Genomic DNA, 22,835 nt, shown 5'->3' with positions numbered 1-22,835 from the left:
GAGATTGTTTATTTTCGGCTTATGTCCACTGAGTATTTTATACTCAGCCCTGCATGTATTTCTAAATGTGCAGGATGAACAAGGAGAGAGATTGGGGGACCGCTGGAGGGTTGTTGTTTCTAGACGACTTTTGAGTACCGTATTTTGCTCCTATACGGTAGTGTGAATAGTTGAAGACTATGTCCTTTGAACTTAATTAGGATTGTCACTCTCAGCTATATGTCTTCATACATATAGTCTGATCACGTTTTGCTGTGCTACCCTGAACAATTTGAATCCTTGTAAATATTTAGCTATACTCCCTTTGTTTTCGTTGACTAGAACCCTGATACGTTTGAATGTATGAAGCCGACAATATTTCTATTAAGATTGATGATATTTTATTTGCTTGAGCATGAATTATTATTAGCTTCCGCTTGATGAGTCATCTAGTTTTCCTTGTTTTACCATATCATTTTATTAGTCGTATCGATACCCGATCTACGCTATCACTGGCTAGATGTCGGGCTGCGACAAGTTCATTCTTGAGAGTTTGTACTTGTTGGAATTTGAGGAGTTGTATTAAAAATAGAGAGAGAGAGAGAGAGAGAGAGAGAGAAATTCATTGATGTTGGGAAATGGTTGACAATAATTCTGAAGAGGATATGATGTCTATGTTGAGTTGACTGGAAATGAAGTCTCTTAAGTTCAAACTCTACTACGTTGAACTAAATTTTTGATTGAGGACAAGCAAATGCTTAGTGTGGGGGGATTTATTTGGTCGTTTTCTTAATCATTTTTCGAGTCATTTTAGCTCTACGTCTCTTGTGAAAGTGTGTATATTTTGGGTGATTTCCATTTTGAATTGTCGAGTTGAGCTTATTATTGTATTTTTAATGATTTAGGTACTCGGCACTTGAAAATGAAGGAATTTTGGGTGAAAAGAGGAAAACTATAGAATTGAGGACAAATTAGAGTGAGCTGCGGTTGACCAGTGAACCGCGGTTGACTAAGGAAGCTGTCAAGGGCAGAATGACGGGTGAGCCGCGGCTGACCAGTGAGCCGTAGCTGACTGGAGCGATTATTGACGAAAATTTGATTTCAAAATGAGTCTTTATGAGTTAGAAAACCATCTCTCTTTCATTCTAACTTCTATCTTTCACTTTGATGAAGCACAAACATAAGTTGAACCTTAGTTTTTCATTTATTTCGATTTCTCTACGCTTTTGGAACGGATTACACTTTTATTTAGCAAAAATTTCTTTATTTTTCATCTTTGCTTTCATTGTATGGATTATTTTTGCTTTTTCTTTTATTTTTACAGCATGATGAACTAATTTCTATAATCTAGGGTTGGAGGGTTTAATTTATGTGTTTGTGATGTATTGATGTACTTTATCCGATTCAATTGTATGATATTCGATTTAGCAATTGATCTGCTTGATTGTGTTTGTAACGTGTGAGATCGAGAGAAGAACTCATTGCTTGACCATGGTTGAATTGGAATTAGACTTAATCGGAAACGTATAGTCTAATAATTGATGAATTCATGTGATTTAATTAGCGTAGACTCATGTTTGAATGTGAAAACTATGGTTTGAGCACCTACATTAGGAGAATTTTGTGAGTTTATGAATTGTGCATGATCTTCACTTATTTATTGATTTCCCAAGAAGATGATCTGTCGCCCTAGAATCTTTAATCCTTGAATTTCCGTTTGTTTTATTATCTTGAATTTATTTCTCGTTGTTTTTGATACACTACTTGATCACTTGAAAATTGGTTAGAATGTTTAGGTGTTATTGTTTTTACGTATTTAACACATAGATAATTAGCCCTGCTAAGTCTTTCTCATGGAATACGACTTGGGTCAACTTGTCACTCTACGATTGACCTCGTTCTCTTGCGAGCAATCTAGAGAGTGTACTTTAGGTTGAACAACTATAACCTTTGGCAACTAGTATGACCTTGTTCTTTATGACGTTTCCATCTTCATCCTTCTTATTCTTGAAGATTCATTTCACTCCAATCATATTTGATGGAGTGGCATGTCTACCAATTCCTATACGTCATTTCTGAGAAATTTATTCAGCTCTTATTACGTAGGTATCATTTAGTTGACGTCTTTGAGAGCTTCCAATATATCGATGGGTTCAATAGATGATAAGTAGAAACTGAATAAGACGGTGTCAATGTGTGAACTTCTTGTTCTGACTTTCTCAATCGAATCACTACTAATCAGTTCATTTGGATGTTCTTTACCCTGCTTACGATATCTTATAATTTCGTTCGCTGAAGGAATTGTGAGTGGCTCTTGGTTAGCTGTAGATGTGTTGTCAGCTGGATTGATTGAATGAGTCTTGCTAACTGGCGAATCTCTAGCTACAGTTGTATCCTCATGCCATAGATGTTCAACTTCTGTTCTCTGAGTAGTTAGTGTTGTTCCCCCTTGCATGTTGCATTTTCTTGAAAGTCAATAATCACTGGTGGAACATCCATCTGATCTATTTTGTCTTAATGCGAGAAATCTTCTTCTTCTCCAGCCTCTTTGTCATCTTGTCCCCATATCAGTAAATCATCAGGGACGATAAGGGAAACTGATTGATGAAGTTGAGAAATTCTACTTGTAGATGCTTCTGATTGTTGTTTTCAGAATTAATGTCCTTATACTCAGAAGTAGAATAATAAAAAACAACATGGGGGGTGTTATACTTATATCCACTTTAAGGGTTTGTTTATTGAAAGCTATGTAAGTTGATCTGCCCGAGGCATAGCCTGGAAATATTCCTTTCTTTCAAAGGTGTTCAACTGACTTTTCTCATTGTTATATATATATAACACATCAACTAAACATTCTAAAATAGATTAGATTTGGCTTACGCTTGTTCCATGGTTTGTATAGAGTTTTACCATGTCTTTGAGTGAGGAAAAATGATTATGAGTAAAGCATGCAGTGTTGATCGCTTCTGCCCAAAAATTTGGTGGAAGTTGTTGATGGAACCATATAGTGAAATATGGTTTCTCTTTCCCCTTCGGATCGTTTCTGGTTGTCAAATCATTCACCATAGAACAACTATATACCTAGCATGCATCTAATAATTTAAGGGTTAAGGTACAGATACCCCCCTAAACATGACCCCCCTAGAACGTATACCCCCCATTCTCCAACTTGGTATAGATTGCCCCCTAAACTCGACGGAAAGTATACATTTAAGTCCAGGCGTTAGACGGACGTCTAACGCCGTCAAGATTTTTTTTTTTTTAATTTAATGTTGGGCCCGGAAGTGGAGCAACGGGGCTAACCGTTCGCCGGAGAAGGTCCTCAACGGCGGCAGCGGCGTAACCATCCCCGAATCCAGCAGCAGCACGGCTGCGTCGAACCGTCGACCAGAGAAAGTAGCAATGACGGACCTTTCTCCGCTCGCCGGAGAAACGCAGCAGCCGTGAGAATAAAGGAGGGAGCTACACCTATAAGCTTCGCCGGAAATCGTATGAAGAACGGAGACTCTATCATTTTTAATCGGTGGTGCTAGGTCCAGAGAGAAAGAGAGGAGGACGAATGACGACTGACTATACCAGATTCCTCGAGGCGACGCCGGCGGCGACTGAGATGGCCGGGAGTTGCAGCGGCGATCCCAAATTTTGGAAAACTGGGGCTCCATTCGAGTCCAGATTTGAGGCTTCTCTTCGTTTCTTCGGTAGATTTCGAGAGAGAAGAAATGAAGATGTGAGGGAGATGGAGATAGCGACCCCTCGCCGGAGTTCAGAAGGGGGCGACGCGGCGGCGGAGATCCCAAACTCGGAATTGCAGCGGCGAAAAAAAAAATTATTTTCTTGACGGCGTTAGACGTCCGTCTAACACCTGGACTTAAATGTATACTTTCCGTTGAGTTTGGGGGGCAATCTGTACCAAGTTGGAGAATGGGGGGGTATACGTTCTAGGGGGGTCATGTTTAGGGGGGTATCTGTACCTTAATCCATAATTTAATTGCATCACATTAGTGGTAGAATCATTTACTTGAGAAGCTGCAGATGAAAGACTCCAGATTTGATCTTTTGGACTGTGATGTCAGTGTTCTACTTTCTTAGTGAGCGAAAATTCGTAGAATAATCCCACTTGAATTGCTGCTCACATAAAGGTTAGTGGTAGCCGGCTCTTCCCATTGTCTTTCTATTTATAATTCTCTAATTATTATCTTGGGCTAGTGTCTTCTTTCTTGTAAATAGCCAATCTCCCTTGAATACGTCGATTATCTCTCATTCCATGACATAAGCATATATATTCTTTCATTCACACCTCTTCAGTTTTTATGAAATAGTTCTGAGTCTCTTTTTTAACATTAAACCCCTTATATTGGGCATACTCACAATACAATAGATAAGCTTGATCCATTTTTTCAATTGTAGAACCAGGTTTCAATCATTTCTCAAGAGCCATTTCAGTACAATGATCAATTGTAGATTCCACATTAGGATCAACATCATGCTCGCTTGCTGCTTCGTTGGAGTTGAATCAAGCAAATCATCAATATTATCTGCTTCATGTATGGGATAATCATTAATTAAATTTTCCTCATTCACTTCATTATCCATACCCATTCCAGATTTTCATCATTCAATATATGATTATAATACTCCAAATCGTCAAAACCAACGGGTACATTCAAATTGAACACCATCAAGACTACACAACATAACAAACACAAAAACAAATCATATATCTTCTATTTTATTGCATAACAAACATCATAATACCATACTAAGTAAGTAATATCATTTACATCATACTGGAAACTACAACTAACTACTACAAGTACAAAAAATAATTTATAAATACAAAAAGCCCTCCATCACAAACTATTTTAAACCTCTAAGAAACAAAAAACACAAAGATTCACTTACATTAGGTTTAAGTTTGATCTTGCTCACATTTAGGGGTGTGCATTCGGTTATATGGTTCGATTTTTGTTAAAACCAAATCAAACCATATTTTTGTTCGGTTTAAAAAAAACCCGAACCAAACCGAACCAAATTAACCAAAGTTTTTATAATTAAAACCTAACCGAACCGAAAAACCGAATTAATCCAAAAAAAACAACCGAAAAACCCGAAAATTTTGAAAAAAAAAACAAAAATTCTGAATTTTTTTTTGAAAAAAAACTATAAAATTAAAAAAATATTAGAAGTTAGATATTATAAAATTATAATTAAAATATTATATATATTATATAATATATAATAGTTATATGTGTAATTAAAATATTATTATACATATATATATATATATATTATAAATATAATTTGGTTTTTCGGTTTTAAAAAATCCGAACCGAAAAACCAAAATTTTATGAAAAAAAACCCGAACCGAACCGAAAAACTGAACCATATTTTAAAATTTCGATTCAGATTGATTCGGTTATTCGGTTTCGGATTTTTTGCTCACCTCTACTCACATTGTGAAGATGGGTAAAAGTGATCTTCTTTGGGTGGAGACATTGAGAGAAAAATAAAATCATCTTCTTCAAGAAAATCATCTCCCCTTCAGTTTGCAATGAATATGATTTTCGAAAAAATGAAGTTACTTGGTAGAGACAAAAATCAAATTCTTGTCGTGCCCAAATCACCCACCTACTTTTGCCACTATAATTGATGACATATTCAATTCGTCTGCAACAATTTAGCTTTTAAAGGAAGTTTTGAAATGTGCGGCGGCCCGCATTTTAAATTACAAAATAATTTTATTCAAAACACCCGTAGCTTCAGCTTCTAAAGAAAGCTTTTGAAAAAGTGGGCCCCATTTCATTAACTTGGTTACAAGTTAAATATTTAACATCATAAAAATAAATGGATAAATATATGGAATACACGTGTCGGCCGGATGGGTGAGTGTATAACGCACACCCATTTCCCATGAAAGAAACTGTCCTTAATGATGCTCTAAAGAACATGTATAGTGTTAAAAAGATAGGAAAACATCAGATCATGATCATGCCATCATCAAAAGTCATTATCAAGTTTCTTATTGTCATGCAAAAGTATAGATATATAGGAGAGTTTGAGTACGTTGATGAATGATAGGTTAAACAAATGTGGCACACCTCGCTTTGATGTTGGTGTGTGTAGAGGCTAAAATCTACAATTGAAATTGACGTCTGCACGTCCGGATAGATTGGCCACTAGCAATCTGTCAACATAAGAACACATAAGAGCCCTAGATTGAGCACCGGGAGGGGGTGTCGACCGTAGATCCTCCGACGCTCAAGTCAGTAATGGAATAGCAAAATAGAATGACAAACAGATTGAAATAAGAGAGAAATACAGATTGGAATGAGTGGTTATTCCAAGGTGTCAGCGGCGTCAGAGGGTGGAAACGGTGACGGCGGGTTGTGACAATGGAAGGTGGGAGACAGAGATAGACCAAGTTGGCGATTTTCGACTTGGAAGAGCAATCAGCGTGGTGGCAGAGTAAAGATAATTCAAGAAGTAGAGAGCAAGTAAGATTTTTCGTGTGTCTCTTTATGACCTAGTCGGGCCGTTTATATAATGGACATCCAGCCGCTAGGGTTTCTACAGTCTGACCTCATCCAAACCCTTATCTCCCAGGTTGTTGCGATTTGAACGGGATCACAAAGATTCATACTCTCAGTATGTCAGCTTGGAGTAAGACGCCTCTTAAGGTTAGCGGCTAGGTCTTTGTGACTTTGTCAACCAGGTGGATGATAACCCTTGGGCCGGATGTGATATATCTGGCTTGGTTGTCCATTCCAGTTGATCTATAGCTTTTTAGGCTAGATGGATCAGTCTGTTGGACTAATTGGGTCTTTTAGGATCGTGCCAGATTGGCAAGCTAGCTTTGACGGACTAGCTTGATGGGCTCAGGCTGAGTGTGAATTATTCAACCCGACTGTTTAGACAAACTGGATTTATTGGGCTAGGCAAACAAGTTTAAGTAATTGGGCTAGCCTCGTTGTCGATCTAAGTTGGTTCGAAGCTAGACGGACTGGGTTACTTGACTTATTTATCCAGCTTGGAATGTTAATTGGACTTGGGCCAAATTAACGAATTTTGCCAACTACAGTGTGAAAGAGATTGAGCTAAGAATTGTGAAGATGCTTCCGTTGAGCCCTACATTGTGCTAACAACGTCTGCTAGAATCATGCATCATAAAAAGCATGCAGAAATAATGTTAGTGATAAAGTTCTACGGTTCTATTGAGCATGATTTTGGATGCGAGTACAACTTTGATATCTCAAACCATGTATTTGACCTTATCTTTGTGGATTATAGTTTGAATGTTGAAGTAGCAGAGTTTCATGTGGCAGGGTTTTTTTATTTTTATTTTGGTGTTACTATAAGATATTTGAGATATTGTTTTTCTTGAAATGAAAGTATATCTTTTATTTTGTTTTTTTAAAAAATGGCTAGATATGATACACATCTTCCCTTAACTAGTTGTTTGGTAGTCTAGATACCTATCCTTTCAGTCCCCGAATTGAGCAAAGTTCGTTGTTAATTTTTTTTTTGATAAATTACATAAGTAAATAAAGAAATTTAAAGACCGAGCGACAGAGGACTCTAACCCAGGACCTCAGGTCTTGGGCATTAACCTCCGACCCCTAGGCCAACACACGCACACGGTTGTTAAATTATTATTTCTCTTTAGAGTATACATCTCACCTCACCCCCTCAAATACCCATGCCTTATTGCAACAGTACCACAAATTAAGATTGGAGAAGACAGCATGCGTGTGTTGGCCAAGCGGTAAGGGTTAATGCCCAAGGTCAAAGGTCTTGGGTTCGAGTCCCATGTGGTGCGGTCTTTAAATTTTCTTTATTTAATATTGCTAATTTATAAAAAAAAAAGATTGGAGAAGACAAAATTACGCTCCATGTAACCAAAAATTATCATCAATATACCTTAATGTTCTCAAATTTATTCGTTGATGGATGAGTAATTATGGGTGTGGTGGTTTAGGTGTTAGATCAAATTTTGAGGGAAATTTGGTTTTGAAAGAGGCTAAGAATTTCGGGGCTGCTGTTTGATCTGGTGAGGGGAGGAAATCGACGACAACATTGCTGTAGAAAAATTGAGGAGAGAAAAACAAGCTGAAATAGACAATGGTTGTTGAGAGACGACAACGACAACAATGTATTACAAAGAAAGAAGCACGATGACGACGATCATTCTCAAAATAGATTACTTATCGAACTTCGGAGGAGATTGAGAAGGAATCAATAGATTGGAATGGGGGAGGGGGAACTGCGTTATGTTCAGTGAGAGAGAAAAAAATAGAGAAAATAACTATGAATTAGGAGATAAAAGGAGTTAGATATTTGGGGTTACCTATTTAAATTTAGTGAGAATTCCCTTCCTTAGCCAAAATGAGATAGTTTGAGACTTATATAGCCACCACATTTAAAAGATGACTTTAGGGGTCAAAAAGCATTGAAAATACATTTTTACCCTTACTAATTGGTGAATAAAAATAAAGAGAAAAGAAATTATTTTCCCCCACCACCAACCTTTTCTCATTCTCTCTCTCTCTTTTCTTCATTCTCATTCTCTCTCTCTTCCTCCATTAATGAACTCAAAGCTTGTGCATCTTCTTCTTCCTCCATTCTTTGATTTTCGTAGGTTGTCTTGGATCGTACAACTGACTTTAATGTGATAGTAAATGGTAATGTAAGGTAGGTTGGTGAAGAAATTGATGAAATGGGTTTAAGGTTCTTCTTCCTCATTTCTTTTCTTTTGGGTGAAAACCCACGAAAATTTTCCCAAAAAATCCGTGATTTTTTTATCTGAAAACACTTGGGTTGGGAGAAATTGTTTGGGCATTCTGATTGTATTTAGGTATATATGTTAAATTCATAGCAAATGTATCAATTGTATGTTTTATTTTCTGATTTTTGTGAGAATATTGCAGTACACAGTAGCCTCTGCATAAATGACACAGTTAAAACTATATTGATATCAAAATCATGATTTGTTGTTTTGTAATGATAAAATTTTGTTTTTTCACATCTAAGATCACATTGAGTGTGAAAAATATAAAATAAATGCTTGATTTTGAGGACACAATTGAGATATATGAAGGTGTTCTTAGTTACACAGTTGCGTTTTACAATTACACAGTCAACATAAACACACGTGCACAATTGAGCTCAACTGTGTAGTTAGAAACACAGTTACATCCACAACAACACAGTTGTAAAACATCAACTGTGTACAAAATCAATCAATCGTGTACATAATATACATAGTTGAACAATATACACAGTTGATTCTATTTGTACACTTTTGATCAAAATCAACCGTGTAAATGTGTGCACAGTTGAATAATATACACAATTGACATATTATTTATGAATTAGCTTAATTATTTCTTATTAAAAATTGATTAATATTTAATTTTGTTGATTTTTATTTAAATTATTAATTAATGATATTATTTATTTATTTATTAATTAAGTTACATATTTATTTATTATTATTATAATATATATTTTGCGCACAGTTGACTATAATGCGTACACAATTGATTCGATTTGTACACGTTTGATAAAAAAATAACCGTGTAAATGTGTGCACAGTTGAAGTCAATATACACAGTTGACATATTCTTTATGAATTAGCTTAATTATCGTTTACATACTAATTAAATTAAATTAATTAATTTATCAATTTATTTAATAATGTATTAATATATTTATGAACTAATGATTTTAATTTCAAGCGCATAAAAATCTTAATTATTACGTGATAATATGTACACAGTTGATTTTAATTGTTGTGCATAGTCAACTATCAACAATTGAACACATTAGTAATCTATTACGTGATTCTTTTGCAAATATGTCATCACGACGTGTAGCAATTCGTCATGGTAGTCATTGGGAGAGATCTAATTACATATGTGGGGATGATGTTCTTTTATACATGCTTGTGGGTTTGTTATCTTATGATAATCTAGTACGAGAGATTAACGAGCAACTGGATTGTGATGAAAGCGTCTTTGATTATTTGTTTCACTATTTGACGAGTATGAGCGATGGTAGGAGAACAAAAGTTGCCTTGAAAAATGATACATATTTTTTTCGAATACTTTTGGAACAAAATGACTATCCGGTAGTATATATGGTCAAGAAAGACAAGCAGTCAACTACAGGTGTAGAAAATCGCACTTAAGTTACATGTGATATATGTTCAATATGTTTGAGCGAGTGATGGATATGAACACAATTAACTCATTATATTCAATTATAATGTCAACTAATACATTTTCAATCTTAATTTCACTTAATTGCATCTCAATTACTAAAATATGCTACGTTTAAAGGGTAGTTAGCCCACAACTGTGCATGCATTCAACTGTGTACTGTCATTGTGCACTGTCATTGTGCACCGTAGAACTATTCCTTTTGCCTAATTTGAGGGTGTTTGAGCAATGAAAATTAAGAAATTGAACCTTCTTAGTTCATTTCAATGGTTAACAAATCAAATTGGATACTTGTTTTTAATGAAACACGTGTAAATTACTACGATGCTATTATATGTACACTAACATATACACTTACTACACTTGAGTTATATGTGACATATGTTCAATATGTTTGAGCGAGTGATGGATATGAACATCATTAACTCATTATATTGAATACAATGTTAACTAATATATTTTCAATCTTAATTTCACATAATTGCATCTCAATTGCTAAAATATGCCCCGGTTAAAGGGTAGTTAGCCCACAACTGTGTACTGACATTGTGCACTGCCATTGTGCACCGTAGAACAATTCATTTTGGCCGATTTCAGGGTGTTTGGGCAATGGAAATTAAAAAATTAAACCTCATAAGTTCATTTCAATGGTTAACAAATCAAATTGGATACTTGTTTTTAATGAAACACGTGTAAATTACTACGATACTATTATATGTACACTAACATATACGCTTACTACACTTAAGTTACATGTGACATATGAGTGATGGATATGGACATCATTAACTCATTATATTGAATATAATGTTAACTAATATATTTTCGATATTAATTTCACCTAATTGCATCTCAACTGCTAAAATATGCCCCGTTCAAAGGGTAGTTAGCCCACAACTGTGTATGCATTCAACTGTGTACTGACATTGTGCATTGTCATTGTGCACCGTAGAACAATTCTTTTTGGCTGATTTGAGGGTGTTTGGGAAATTGAAATTAAGAAATTGAACCTTCTAAATTTATTTCAATGGTTAACAAATCAAATTGGATATTTATTTTTAATGAAACACGTGTAAATTACTATGATGCTATTATATGTATACTAACATATACACTCACTACACTTAAGTTACATGTAATATATGTTCAATATGTTTGAGCGAGTGATGGATATGAACACAATTAACTCATTATATTGAATATAATGTTTACTAATACATTTGAATACTTAATTTCACTTATTGCTTTGTAATTTGTTGGTTAACTTGCTTATCTTTCAACATATTTGTTATTTACACAATTGAATACTCATACACACTTGAAATTTTTTTGCACAGTTAATTCAATTTACCAAATCCAAATCAACCAAAACATTCACATGTACACAGTTAATTAAATAAGTGCACAATAAATAGATAAATTCGTACACAGCTGATCCAAATCCAAAACATCCAAAACAACCCAAGTTAACTTTATGAATGTATACACAGTAATTTGAGTGACACATGAATACGAACAAACTTAACTTTATGAATGTATATGAACAAAGTTAACTTATTAATTTGTAATTTGTGATTCCTGGCGAGGATCACGACCTCGACGGCTTTGCTCCGGCCGACCTCGCAGCAATCTACGACGAGACGAAGCCGACGCCCTTCTGGCCGCTGAACGACTTCACCGTCGTCCCCGCCGATCTCGCCGCCTTTGCCATTATCGGGGAACTCTCAAATCATAAAAAAGAAGGGACGTCGGTTTTTGGGAGAAGAAAGGTTGTCGCCGCCCTCGTCACCGTTGGAGATTTTTGGGAGAAGAAGACTAGACTCGGCTTAAGAGAGAGAGATTAACCTTTTTCTTTTATTTTTTATTATTTTAAGTCAAATAATTTTCTTTTTAATTTTGCTTTATTTTTATGTACTAATTAGTAAGGGTAAAGATAGTATTTTCAATTCATTTTGACCATCAAAGTCATATTTCAATGTCTTTTTAATCTCTCGTACTAGATTATCATAAGATAACAAACCCACAATCATGTATAAAAGAACCTCGTCCCCACCTATGTAATTAGACCACTGTGTATATTGACTTTAACTGTGCACACATTTACACGGTTGATTTTGATAAAAAAATGTACAAATAGAATCAACTGTGTACGTATTATAGTCAACTGTGTATATTGTTCAACTGTGCATATTATGTACACGATTGATTGACTTTGTACACAGTTGATGTTTTACAACTGTGTTGTTGTGGATGCAACTGTGTTTCTAACTACACAGTTGAGCTCAATTGTGCACGAGTGTTTATGTTGATTGTGTCATTGTAAAACACAACTGTGTAGCTAAGAAAACCTTCATATCTCCCAGTTGTGTCCTCAAAATCAAGCATTTATTTTATATTTTTCACACTCAATGTGGTCTTAGACGTGAAAAAACTAAATTTTATCATTACAAAGCAATAAATTATGATTTTGATATCAATATATTCTTAACTGTATCATTTACAAATACAACACAGTCAACATAAACACTCGTGCAGCACAATTGAGCTCAACTGTGTAGCTAAGAACACATTCATATCTCCCAGCTGTGTCCTCAAAATCAAACATTTATTTTATATTTTTCACATTGAATGTGGTCATAGACGTGAAAAAATTAAATTTTATCATTACAAAACAACAAATCATGATTTTGATATCAATATAGTCTTAACTGTGTCATTTACGCAGAGGCTACTGTGTACTGCAATATTCTCACAAAAATCAGAAAATAAAACATACAATTGATACATTTGCTATAAATTTAACATATATACCTAAATACAATCAGAATGCCCAAGGAATTTCGCCCAACTCAAGTGTTTTCAGATAAAAAAAATCACGGATTTTTTGGGAAAATTTTCGTGGGTTTTCACCCAAAAGAAAAGAAATGAGGAAGAAGAACTCTAAATCCACTTTTCATCCATTTCTTCACCAACATACAACATTTGCTATCACATTAAAGTCAGTTGTACGGTCCAAGATAACCTGCGAAAATCAAAGAATGAAGGAAGAAGAAGATACACAAGCTTTGAGTTCATTAATGGAGGAAGAGAGAGAGAATGAGAATGAAGAAGAGAGAGAGAGAATGAGAAGAGGTTGGTGGTGGGTGAAAATAATTTCTTTTCTCTTTATTTTTATTCACTAATTAGTAAGGGTAAAAATGTACTTTCAATGCTTTTTGACCCCTAAAGTCATCTTTTAAAAATGGTGGCTATATAAGTCTCAAACTATCTCATTTTGGTTAGATATGTCTTTCTCCCTTAAATTTATATGAAGTTATAATTATAATTTGTAAATTTAATCTATACTTTAACTAGGGCTGGGAATCGGGTCGGGTTCGGGTACCCTACCCGAAAAAATCGGGTACCCGAACCCGAAAATACCCTAAACCCACTACCCGACCCCGACCCCGAATTTGAAATCGGGTACCCTAATACCCGACTCGGGTACCCGAGTCGGGTATTCGGGTACCCTAAATTACCCGATCTGTAAGCAACTTTCAAGAATCAAAATCAAAATCAAGAATCTGTACAACAACTTTCAATAATCAAAATCAAAATCAAGAATCTGTACAACAACTTTCAATAATCAAAATCAAGAATCTGTACAGCAACTTTCAAGAATCAAAATCAAATATGTACAGAAGAAGAAGCAGCAGCGCCGAGGGTATCGGATCTGGGAAACGGCTGGGCGGCGATTACATACATACAAGGGTCTCGGATCTGGGAAACGGCTGGGCGGCGGAACGGCGAGGGTCGAGGGTATCGGAAGTCTCAGATCTGGGGGCGATTGGCGAGGGTCGCGACGTCACGGAGACGGGAGAGAAGGTGGTTGAGCGACGCTGCTGCTGTACCGCGACGGCAAGGCGCTGCTCCGACTGCCTCTCCCTTGAAATCGAAGGAAAGGGTTTAGGATTTTGGGGATTTCCTTTTTGACAGAGAGAGAAGCAAGATAGGGGAAGGGGGAGCCGCGACGGCGACATAGCTTTCGTCGCCGGCGATGGAGAAGTGGCGAGGCGGCTGGTGAGAGAGAGATGGCGGAGAGAGGAGGAGAATGGGGTGTGTTCTGAGAGAGAGAGAGGGGAGGCGTAGAGAATGGGGTGTGTTCTGACTACTGAGAGAGAGAGAGGAGAATGGGATAAATAAATAGTTAAAAATTTATTAATTAAAAAATCGGGTAATTCGGGTATACCCGATACCCGATCGGGTATACCCGATACCCGATTTTTTCACAGCCTAAATACCCGACCCCGACCCCGACCCCGATTTTTTCGGGTATAGGGTACCCGATACCCGATTTTTTCGGGTCGGGTACCCGATTACCCGATCCCGAAATTCCCACCCCTAACTTTAACATAGGGCATTAAATAACTAATTTATGGTATCTATTTTTCATATTTTAGCTATTAAACGCAAAAATATAAAATCAATCACCTCTTATTTATATCTTAACGTAAGCTAGTATATATCGTATCCCTATGCCTATCAAATGTACTTGAATGCAAAAATAAAAGAAAATCTATCAAGAAAGGTATAGGATACTGGAATACAAAAATAAAATCTATAAAGAGGTATCCTGAAATAAATTAATTGGACTAGTACCTGACTTCCTGTGCTTATTTTTGAAAACGAAGAAAAATATCAACAAAAAAGGAAAGCTATCTCCAGAAGCTTTTAAAAAAAGTGGAAAATTCACTTCAGTCAAAGAAAAGAAAAAAATCGAAAACTGTAAAAAACCAAAACGGAAACGGAAAAAAAAAAGAACAATCATCTCAGATTTGGGGCTCAATCTCACTTTCTTTCACAATTCAGGTATGGAAATTGATTGCTCTGTCGTCGTAAGCAGAATATGAAGTCAAACAGTTTCTAAATCAAGGACGGTTAGCGTCTGTTGCTCTGTTGATTTGCCTCAAAACATTTCATATGATCTTTCCCTTCAACTTTCACCATCTTTTAGTACGCGGACTCAATTTGTGCAGTCGACTCTGGAACTTTTTTTTAGAGTTTGTTTTCTCAAATTTGTGCAGTCGACTCTGTTTGTCTGTGTAGCATTTGATATTGAGAAGTTGTTGTGATATAACCCTGGAACTTTTTTTTAGAGTTTGTTTTCTCAAATTTTTATGCTCTCTTATGATAGTTATAATTTGATTGACTGCTCTATGAGATTAGTTCATAAACTGGTATGGTAACGAATTTGTTATGGTGATAGAATCTCTCTAGGCTAATTATTTATGGAGATTGTGGGTTTTTGGCTTATCTGATGTTTCAATGCGTTTATTGGTGTTCATTTGTTGATTAGGTTCTGATGGTGATGGATTGAGAGCTCATATGCTCAATCTTCTTGGGAAAGGGCCAAATTTGGATATTGAGTGATAGATTTGATTGGAATTGTCCATAGCAATGGCCTGGTTTAGAGTGGGGTCTAGCGTTGCAAAGCATGCCATTCAAAGAACTTTAGCGCATAGTTGTTCATACGCAAAGCGGACTAGGACCCTGTCTGATGGAAACAAATACTTTCATTCTACAGTTTTTAGGTCAAAGGCGCAATCTGCGCCTGTTCCTCGTCCAGTTCCACTCTCCAGGTTGACTGACAGCTTCTTGGATGGAACGAGCAGCGTTTATCTGGAAGAGCTCCAGAGGGCTTGGGAGCAGGACCCTGATAGTGTTGATGAATCGTGGGACAATTTCTTCAGGAACTTTGTTGGGCAGGCTGCCACCTCACCAGGGATTTCAGGGCAAACCATTCAAGAGAGTATGCGGCTGTTGTTGCTTGTGAGAGCTTACCAGGTGTATGGTCACACGAAAGCCAAGTTGGATCCATTAGATTTGGAGGAGAGGTCTGTTACCGACGACCTCGATCCAGCCCTTTATGGGTTTTCAGAAGCTGATCTTGATAGAGAGTTCTTCATTGGTGTATGGAGGATGGCTGGATTCTTGTCTGAGAACCGCCCGGTGCAAACCCTGAGGGCGATATTGAAAAGACTTGAACAGGCTTATTGTGGAAACATAGGCTACGAGTACATGCACATTGCTGATCGAGAAAAATGTAACTGGTTGAGAGACAAGATTGAGACTCCAACCCCCACTCAGTATAGTCGCCAGCGTCGTGAGGTGATCCTTGACCGGCTTATTTGGAGTACACAATTTGAGAACTTCTTAGCTGCCAAGTGGACTGCAGCCAAGAGGTTCGGGCTTGAAGGTTGTGAGACATTGATTCCTGGCATGAAAGAAATGTTTGATAGGTCGGCAGATCTTGGAGTGGAGAGCATAGTCATTGGGATGTCACACAGAGGAAGATTGAATGTTCTGGGCAACGTTGTGCGGAAACCTCTTCGACAGATCTTCAGTGAATTTAGTGGTGGTACGAAACCTGTGGATGAGGTTGGCCTTTACACTGGAACTGGTGATGTTAAATATCATTTGGGAACTTCTTATGACCGGCCAACAAGGGGAGGCAAGAGAATTCACTTGTCACTGGTTGCAAATCCTAGCCACTTGGAAGCTGTGGATCCCGTTGTGGTTGGAAAAACTAGAGCAAAACAGTATTTCTCAAATGATGTTGACAGAACAAAAAACATGGGCATTTTGATACACGGTGATGGTAGTTTCGCTGGACAGGGTGTTGTCTATGAAACTTTGCATCTTAGTGCTCTTCCAAACTACACTACTGGCGGTACCATTCATATTGTCGTGAACAATCAAGTGGCTTTCACTACTGACCCAAGATCAGGAAGATCTTCTCAGTATTGTACAGATGTTGCAAAAGCTCTGAGTGCTCCAATTTTCCATGTAAACGGTGATGATGTAGAAGCAGTTGTCCATGTCTGTGAACTTGCAGCAGAGTGGCGTCAAACATTCCATACAGATGTTGTTGTTGACATTGTGTGCTATCGTCGATTTGGCCACAATGAAATTGATGAACCATCATTCACGCAACCGAAGATGTATAAGGTCCATGCTGTCAATTTTCTTATTCAACTTTTCTGTGAAACCAAGTTCTGCTTCTTTCACTGTTTCTTGTCAATTTGCTCAAAGCTTTCTTATCTTTCCTTCTTGATACTCAGTATGCATGTATAAGGTCCATTCTGTTAATATTTTTTTTCTACTTCTCAATTATATCAAGATCTGCTTCTTTCAGTGTCTCTTTTCTACCTGCTCTGATGCTTGTTATCTTTCCTTCTTTTTGTAACCAGTGTTCAGTTTTTCCATTTATTCATAGTTGAAGCTTCTAAATATAGTATTTTATGATTTTTATAGATCATCCGGAATCATCCTTCCGCACTTCAGATTTACCAAAACAAACTTCTAGAATTGGGTCAGGCTACGAAAGATGATATTGATAAAATAAATGCCAAAGTCCTTTCAATTCTCAACGAAGAATTTCTGTCCAGCAAAGACTACGTGCCTCAGAAAAGGGACTGGCTTTCAGCTTACTGGGGTGGTTTCAAGTCTCCGGAACAGCTCTCTCGCATTCGGAATACTGGGTAATTTTTCGCCAAATAGATCCTCTGATGACATTTTTTGCTGCTTGTTTCAATTGGGGTTGTTAAAATGTTCTTATTTGCAGAGTAAAACCGGAGATTTTGAAAAATGTTGGCAAGGCCGTCACAACTTTGCCAGAAACATTTAAACCTCACAGAGCAGTGAAGAGGATCTTTGAAGAACGCGCAAAGATGATTGAAACAGGTGAGGGCATTGACTGGGCAATGGGAGAAGCACTTGCTTTCGCAACCTTGTTGGTTGAGGGAAATCATGTCAGGTTGAGTGGGCAGGATGTGGAGCGAGGTACTTTCAGCCATAGGCATTCTGTTTTACATGATCAAGAAACAGGGGAAAAATACTGCCCCTTAGATCATGTTATGATAAACCAAAATGAAGAGACCTTTACTGTTAGCAACAGGTATTTTATGTTCCTATTTCTGCTACACATGCACACATGCTAACGAGATACTTCTGGTTCGACTTTTTTTGTTTCAAGTGAACTATATTTATGCATAAGCATTTAACACTCACAACTTTCTAAGAGATTGTTTGGTTAATTTTTTTTACAAGAATAAATTTCTGGTGTTGAAGATGGAAACAATGTTAGCTGAGCTATAAATATTTAATGGGATATTTATTTTTCCATTGAGGTGGCTGAGATCAAACTACTTATTTGTTAGAAACTTTTTATTTTTATATGAGGATGTACCTGTTAGAATTTATCTGTACACTGTAATTATGTGTCGGTATCGTGTCCACCTCATATCAAAACTTCTTGTTTTATTTTATACACTATTTGGCATTTTACTCCATAATTTACATGCAGAGTAAGAGAGTGCCCATACATATTTCTTGTGCCTTCTGTCAACTTTTGTGTTTTTAAATATTCAGAAAGCCAAAACAATCCATTTGTTCGGTGCTTTTAGTTTGTTACATGAAATAGGTTGGTCCTTCGAGGGCTTTCAAATTGTTAGGAAATTGTTCATGTGCATAATAAAATTCTAATATTTACTATTCATCCTTGCCCATCCCCAGCTCTCTTTCAGAGTTTGGAGTTTTAGGTTTCGAACTGGGCTATTCCATGGAAAATCCCAATTCGCTGGTACTCTGGGAAGCCCAATTTGGTGACTTTGCCAATGGGGCTCAGGTGATATTTGACCAATTTATTAGCAGTGGGGAGGCAAAATGGTTGCGTCAAACTGGATTAGTTGTCCTACTACCTCATGGATATGATGGTCAAGGTCCTGAACACTCAAGTGCTCGTTTGGAGCGTTTACTTCAGGTATCTCTTTCTGATCCTTCTACTATAATTTATTTTCTTGTGTTACTTGTCTTGGTAAATATTTCTACTTTTCTTGTTGGCTGTCGGGCTGGGTGAATGATGTTTGTTAAGACATCCTAAAAGTACATTAAGAAAGACTGATGAAGATAGCTTAGAACAGAAGTGTATTCTACTGCACCAAGGTCAATGACTATTTTCCTGGGAAAAACTCTGAACCTGTTATGTTTTCTAGCCACTCAAAGAGTGCAGTATTTTAGAGGTATCTTCTTGGGCTGCTTCCAGAATGAGGACCTTTTCTTGCACTCAGTTGTGGCTATATGTTTTTAATGGAAAATGTTCATTAAGTGCTCCACTCAGATGGTCGTGAATGTTATTTATTCGATTGGCTTTAATTTGTCTCGTAGAATATCATTCACGGTTTGTGCTCTTACATCTAAAGTTCTGATTTTAGTTTTGCGTTGCGTTTTTTTATTCTGGCACTCATCGGGGCTGTATTGGCCTTAATGAACCATATATTTTTTTAACCACAAGCAAATTTTTTAAAGTTCATATTGGTTTGTAATTACCAACAAAACTTATTGTCAGTGTTGTCAAATTTCCTCCATGGCGGGGCCGCGGGGATATGGCGGATGGCGGTGGCGGTTTCGGAGTAAACCGCCATGAAAATCCTATGGCATGGCAGTTTTGCCATGGCGGGCTGTGGCGGCCACCATATCCACGTCATGGCGGGATATGGCGGATTTTTAACCGACAACTTGTTTTATGGGTCAGTAAGCCCGTTGATCCGATCCATTATCCTGTTGACCAATTAAAATTATATTAAAATTAGGGTTTTAAGGAGTAGAAAAAAATCATAGCAGCCCTCATAACATAAGCGCCTCTTTCTGGAAATCATTCACTTAATTGGGACACTGTTTATGAGGCTTCGGGGGTTGGGAGAGGCTATAACTTATCGGCGTACCACCTCGTGGAAAAGAAAAAAGTCATCAACTTCACTTGCTAATTCTAGAGCTAGTAGTGTTAGATCTTCTAAGAAAAGCACAATTACTTCCACATCTTCAAGATCAAAAGGGAACGGGTTAGATATGGTGCTTGAAGATGAAGAATTTGACAATGAACTCGATGAGATTGATGAGGAATCCGAAGGAGAAGAGGAAGAAGGGTTTTTGCTCCTTTAGATGATGAATAAGAAGATGAGTCATGACTATGTGGATGTTGATGAGGAGGGCTATCATTTTATTTCTTATTAGACATTATTATCTATCTATGTTTTATGCTTGAAGCCTTGAACTTATTATTGCATTTTGTTATGTTTGAACTTAGAATTTTGTGTTATGTTTGATCTTAGGATATCAAGTTTTCTATGATATTATGTGTTTTGCATCCTTTAATTTCATAATTTGTATATATATAAATTATATAATATAATTATATATATTATTATTATTATTTTATTAATCTGCCATGGCACCCGCCATAGCCTTATGGCGGTTTTCGGGCCTGACCGCCATGGACCGCCCTCAATAACATTGCTTGTTACCAAATATCTAATGCTGACCCGCTCCCACAATTTTGAACATAAATTTTATCGCTTACTTTGAAGAGGTGAAATGATGGGAAGATGGAGAAGAACTTTCCTTTTCCTGAAACTTTCCATGCTTTTCTTAGCATTTAAGATACATTGGTTGAAATTAGTACTTCTATGAAATTTTAGCAAGTTGTTTTACAGCAGCACTTAGAGGGTTTCTGGCCAAGGTTATTTAAAGAGCTTATAATTTTCTACGATTTACATGTTTTTAGAACTTATAATTGTTAGATATTATTTTAGTTGGATTTTTTTGACAATTGAGCTTATAAGATGTTTGTAATGACTAATGACAGTTGTAATTACAATCCTAAAGAATAAGGGCTTTTCAAAATGAGATCCTTTATCCAAAAAAGTTGAGGTCCTTACCTTTTTCAAAAGAACTTATAAGCTTCTGACATCTTAATTTAAGAGCTAATAAGTTCCATTGTAAAGGAGCTTATAAGCAGTCCAAACACTCTCTTAGGAAACAGATTCTCAAAGGAGCTTCAGACTACCCAGTTGCTTTCAGAACACTGTATTTATATCCGGTCATTCCTTCTTCTGTTCAATATCCATTTACTTTTGAAGTTTATATGCATTGTTGTTTTGTTCAGGAATTGCAATTCTGACTTTTCCTGTTACAATACAGATGAGTGATGAACATCCCTATTTGATCCCCGAGATGGACCCTACTCTTAGGAAACAGATTCAGGAATGCAATTGGCAGGTGGTTAATGTTACTACTCCTGCAAATTATTTCCATGTCTTGCGTCGCCAAGTAAGTATTTTTAACTCACTAAATCTCTAAAACTGTGCAGCTGCTGTATCTAGTTTCTCACGTTTTGCGTATTTGTTTCAGATCCATAGGGAATTCCGTAAACCTCTCATTGTGATGTCCCCAAAGAATTTACTTCGTCACAAGGACTGCAAATCAAATTTATCTGAGTTTGATGATGTTCAAGGACACCCAGGTTTTGACAAGCAAGGAACAAGGTTTAAACGTCTGATAAAGGACCAAAATGATCACTCAGATCTTGAAGAGGGTATTAGACGTTTGGTGCTTTGCTCTGGAAAGGTATGAGTGAGATATTCTTCTTTCCAAATGCCCCCTCCACCCCAAAAAGAAAGATGGAATAAGTATGCTGCTAAAGTAAAATGCTCGAGAGTCAATTATTCTATTGATTATGATTTTACAACTATTAGTTTTATTTGTGTGTTCATGCTTGCAATCACTACCTTTTACAGGGAGTAGTTCAAATGTGTCCGGATATTTATTATCATATAAACTAAGAACCATTTAGGGTTCAAATCCCATAGGTGGCAAAAATTTGAATTTTTTTGAATTTATAATTTTTCACAGCAAATTCATAATGTTATATAATAAATTTATAGTGGACTCATTTTATTCGATAAGTATGGTTTGTATAATAACCATTCCCACATTTCATATTTGCAGATTTATTATGAGCTTGACGAAGAGAGGAAAAAAGTGAAGGGAAAAGATGTTGCAATATGTAGGGTTGAGCAGCTTTGTCCCTTCCCGTATGATCTTATCCAGCGTGAACTGAAAAGATACCCAAGTATGTCTTCAAAACTTTCAACTATTCAATAAATTCTGTTTAATCGAATAACTGTACATGAAGTACCCCCTCTCCATTCTGACAGAAGACTAACTGGCAACTTAAGCCACGTATCTAATATTTATAATGGGTTGTTAATCTATGTTGACGATATTAACTCCAGATGGATTATATGTATCATCATCATGTAGAGTGATTGCTAGGTTTCATTGGTTTGTGATTGTTTCAGATGCGGAAGTCGTGTGGTGCCAGGAAGAGCCCATGAACATGGGAGCATACAGCCACATCTTGCCACGCCTTGGAACTGCGATGAAAGCTCTCGGTAGAGGCTCTGTGGAAGACGTCAAGTACTCTGGTCGAGGTCCATCTGCAGCTACTGCTACCGGCTTTTACCAAGTTCACATTAAGGAGCAGACTGAACTTGTCAAGAAAGCCTTGCAGCCTCATCCAATTACTTAGTACAAATAATCTGTTCTTCATCGAACCAATGCGTGCTTTCGCAATTTTTTTTAACTTCACAAAACTGTGAAACAGTCATGATTTTGGCTGTTTCTGTATTTGTGAATAAAATTTGTCGCTGGAACTCAATGAAGCGTCCTAAATGTTATATTGCGTGTTGCCCAAATAGAATTGTGGACAGTTGGTTATAATTCCTTTTTATTACATGACATTCTCAATCGTTTGAAGTTTTA

The 22,835-nt window shown here is 36.7% G+C and overlaps 2 protein-coding genes across 4 annotated transcripts in view; both read left to right on the top strand.

Moving 5' to 3' along the window:
• The window catches only part of LOC130990871 (uncharacterized), a 22,682-nt gene extending 7,077 nt beyond the window's left edge, over positions 1-15,605 (top strand). The window contains exons 2-3 of the mRNA XM_057915117.1: positions 15,402-15,417; positions 15,532-15,605. Of these exons, the coding sequence (XP_057771100.1) occupies positions 15,402-15,417; positions 15,532-15,605 (90 nt within the window). The remainder of the gene's footprint in view (positions 1-15,401; positions 15,418-15,531) is intronic.
• LOC131006829 (uncharacterized) lies at positions 14,830-22,835 on the top strand. 3 transcript variants are annotated; one of them, XM_057933988.1, is made up of 9 exons: positions 14,830-15,044; positions 15,532-17,183; positions 17,490-17,716; positions 17,800-18,132; positions 18,750-18,996; positions 21,213-21,341; positions 21,423-21,638; positions 22,020-22,143; positions 22,373-22,835. In XM_057933988.1, exons 2-9 carry the CDS (start codon positions 15,633-15,635, stop codon positions 22,600-22,602), a joined length of 3,057 nt encoding a protein of 1,018 aa, XP_057789971.1. In that variant the 5' UTR covers positions 14,830-15,044; positions 15,532-15,632; the 3' UTR covers positions 22,603-22,835. The 3 variants fall into 3 exon arrangements, with proteins under 3 accessions (XP_057789971.1, XP_057789973.1, XP_057789974.1); XM_057933990.1 differs by having other exon boundaries at positions 14,892-15,112; XM_057933991.1 differs by lacking the exon at positions 14,830-15,044 and adding an exon at positions 15,112-15,412.

Source organism: Salvia miltiorrhiza, chromosome 1, assembly GCF_028751815.1.
Source record: "Salvia miltiorrhiza cultivar Shanhuang (shh) chromosome 1, IMPLAD_Smil_shh, whole genome shotgun sequence".
Taxonomy (NCBI): domain Eukaryota; kingdom Viridiplantae; phylum Streptophyta; class Magnoliopsida; order Lamiales; family Lamiaceae; genus Salvia; species Salvia miltiorrhiza.
The sequence above is the reverse complement of the archived record's forward strand: the minus strand, read 5'-3'. Positions and strand labels throughout refer to the sequence as shown.

What these genes read in the sequence shown, in the direction of transcription:
- LOC131006829 (XM_057933988.1), top strand. Translation starts at nt 15,633, where the DNA reads ATGGCCTGGTTTAGAGTGGGGTCTAGCGTTGCAAAGCATGCCATTCAA. An exon ending in ACCTTTACTGTTAGCAACAG is followed by an intron (nt 18,133 to 18,749) that starts GTATTTTATGTT and finishes GCCCATCCCCAG; the next exon opens with CTCTCTTTCAGAGTTTGGAG. An exon ending in TGAACTGAAAAGATACCCAA is followed by an intron (nt 22,144 to 22,372) that starts GTATGTCTTCAA and finishes TGATTGTTTCAG; the next exon opens with ATGCGGAAGTCGTGTGGTGC.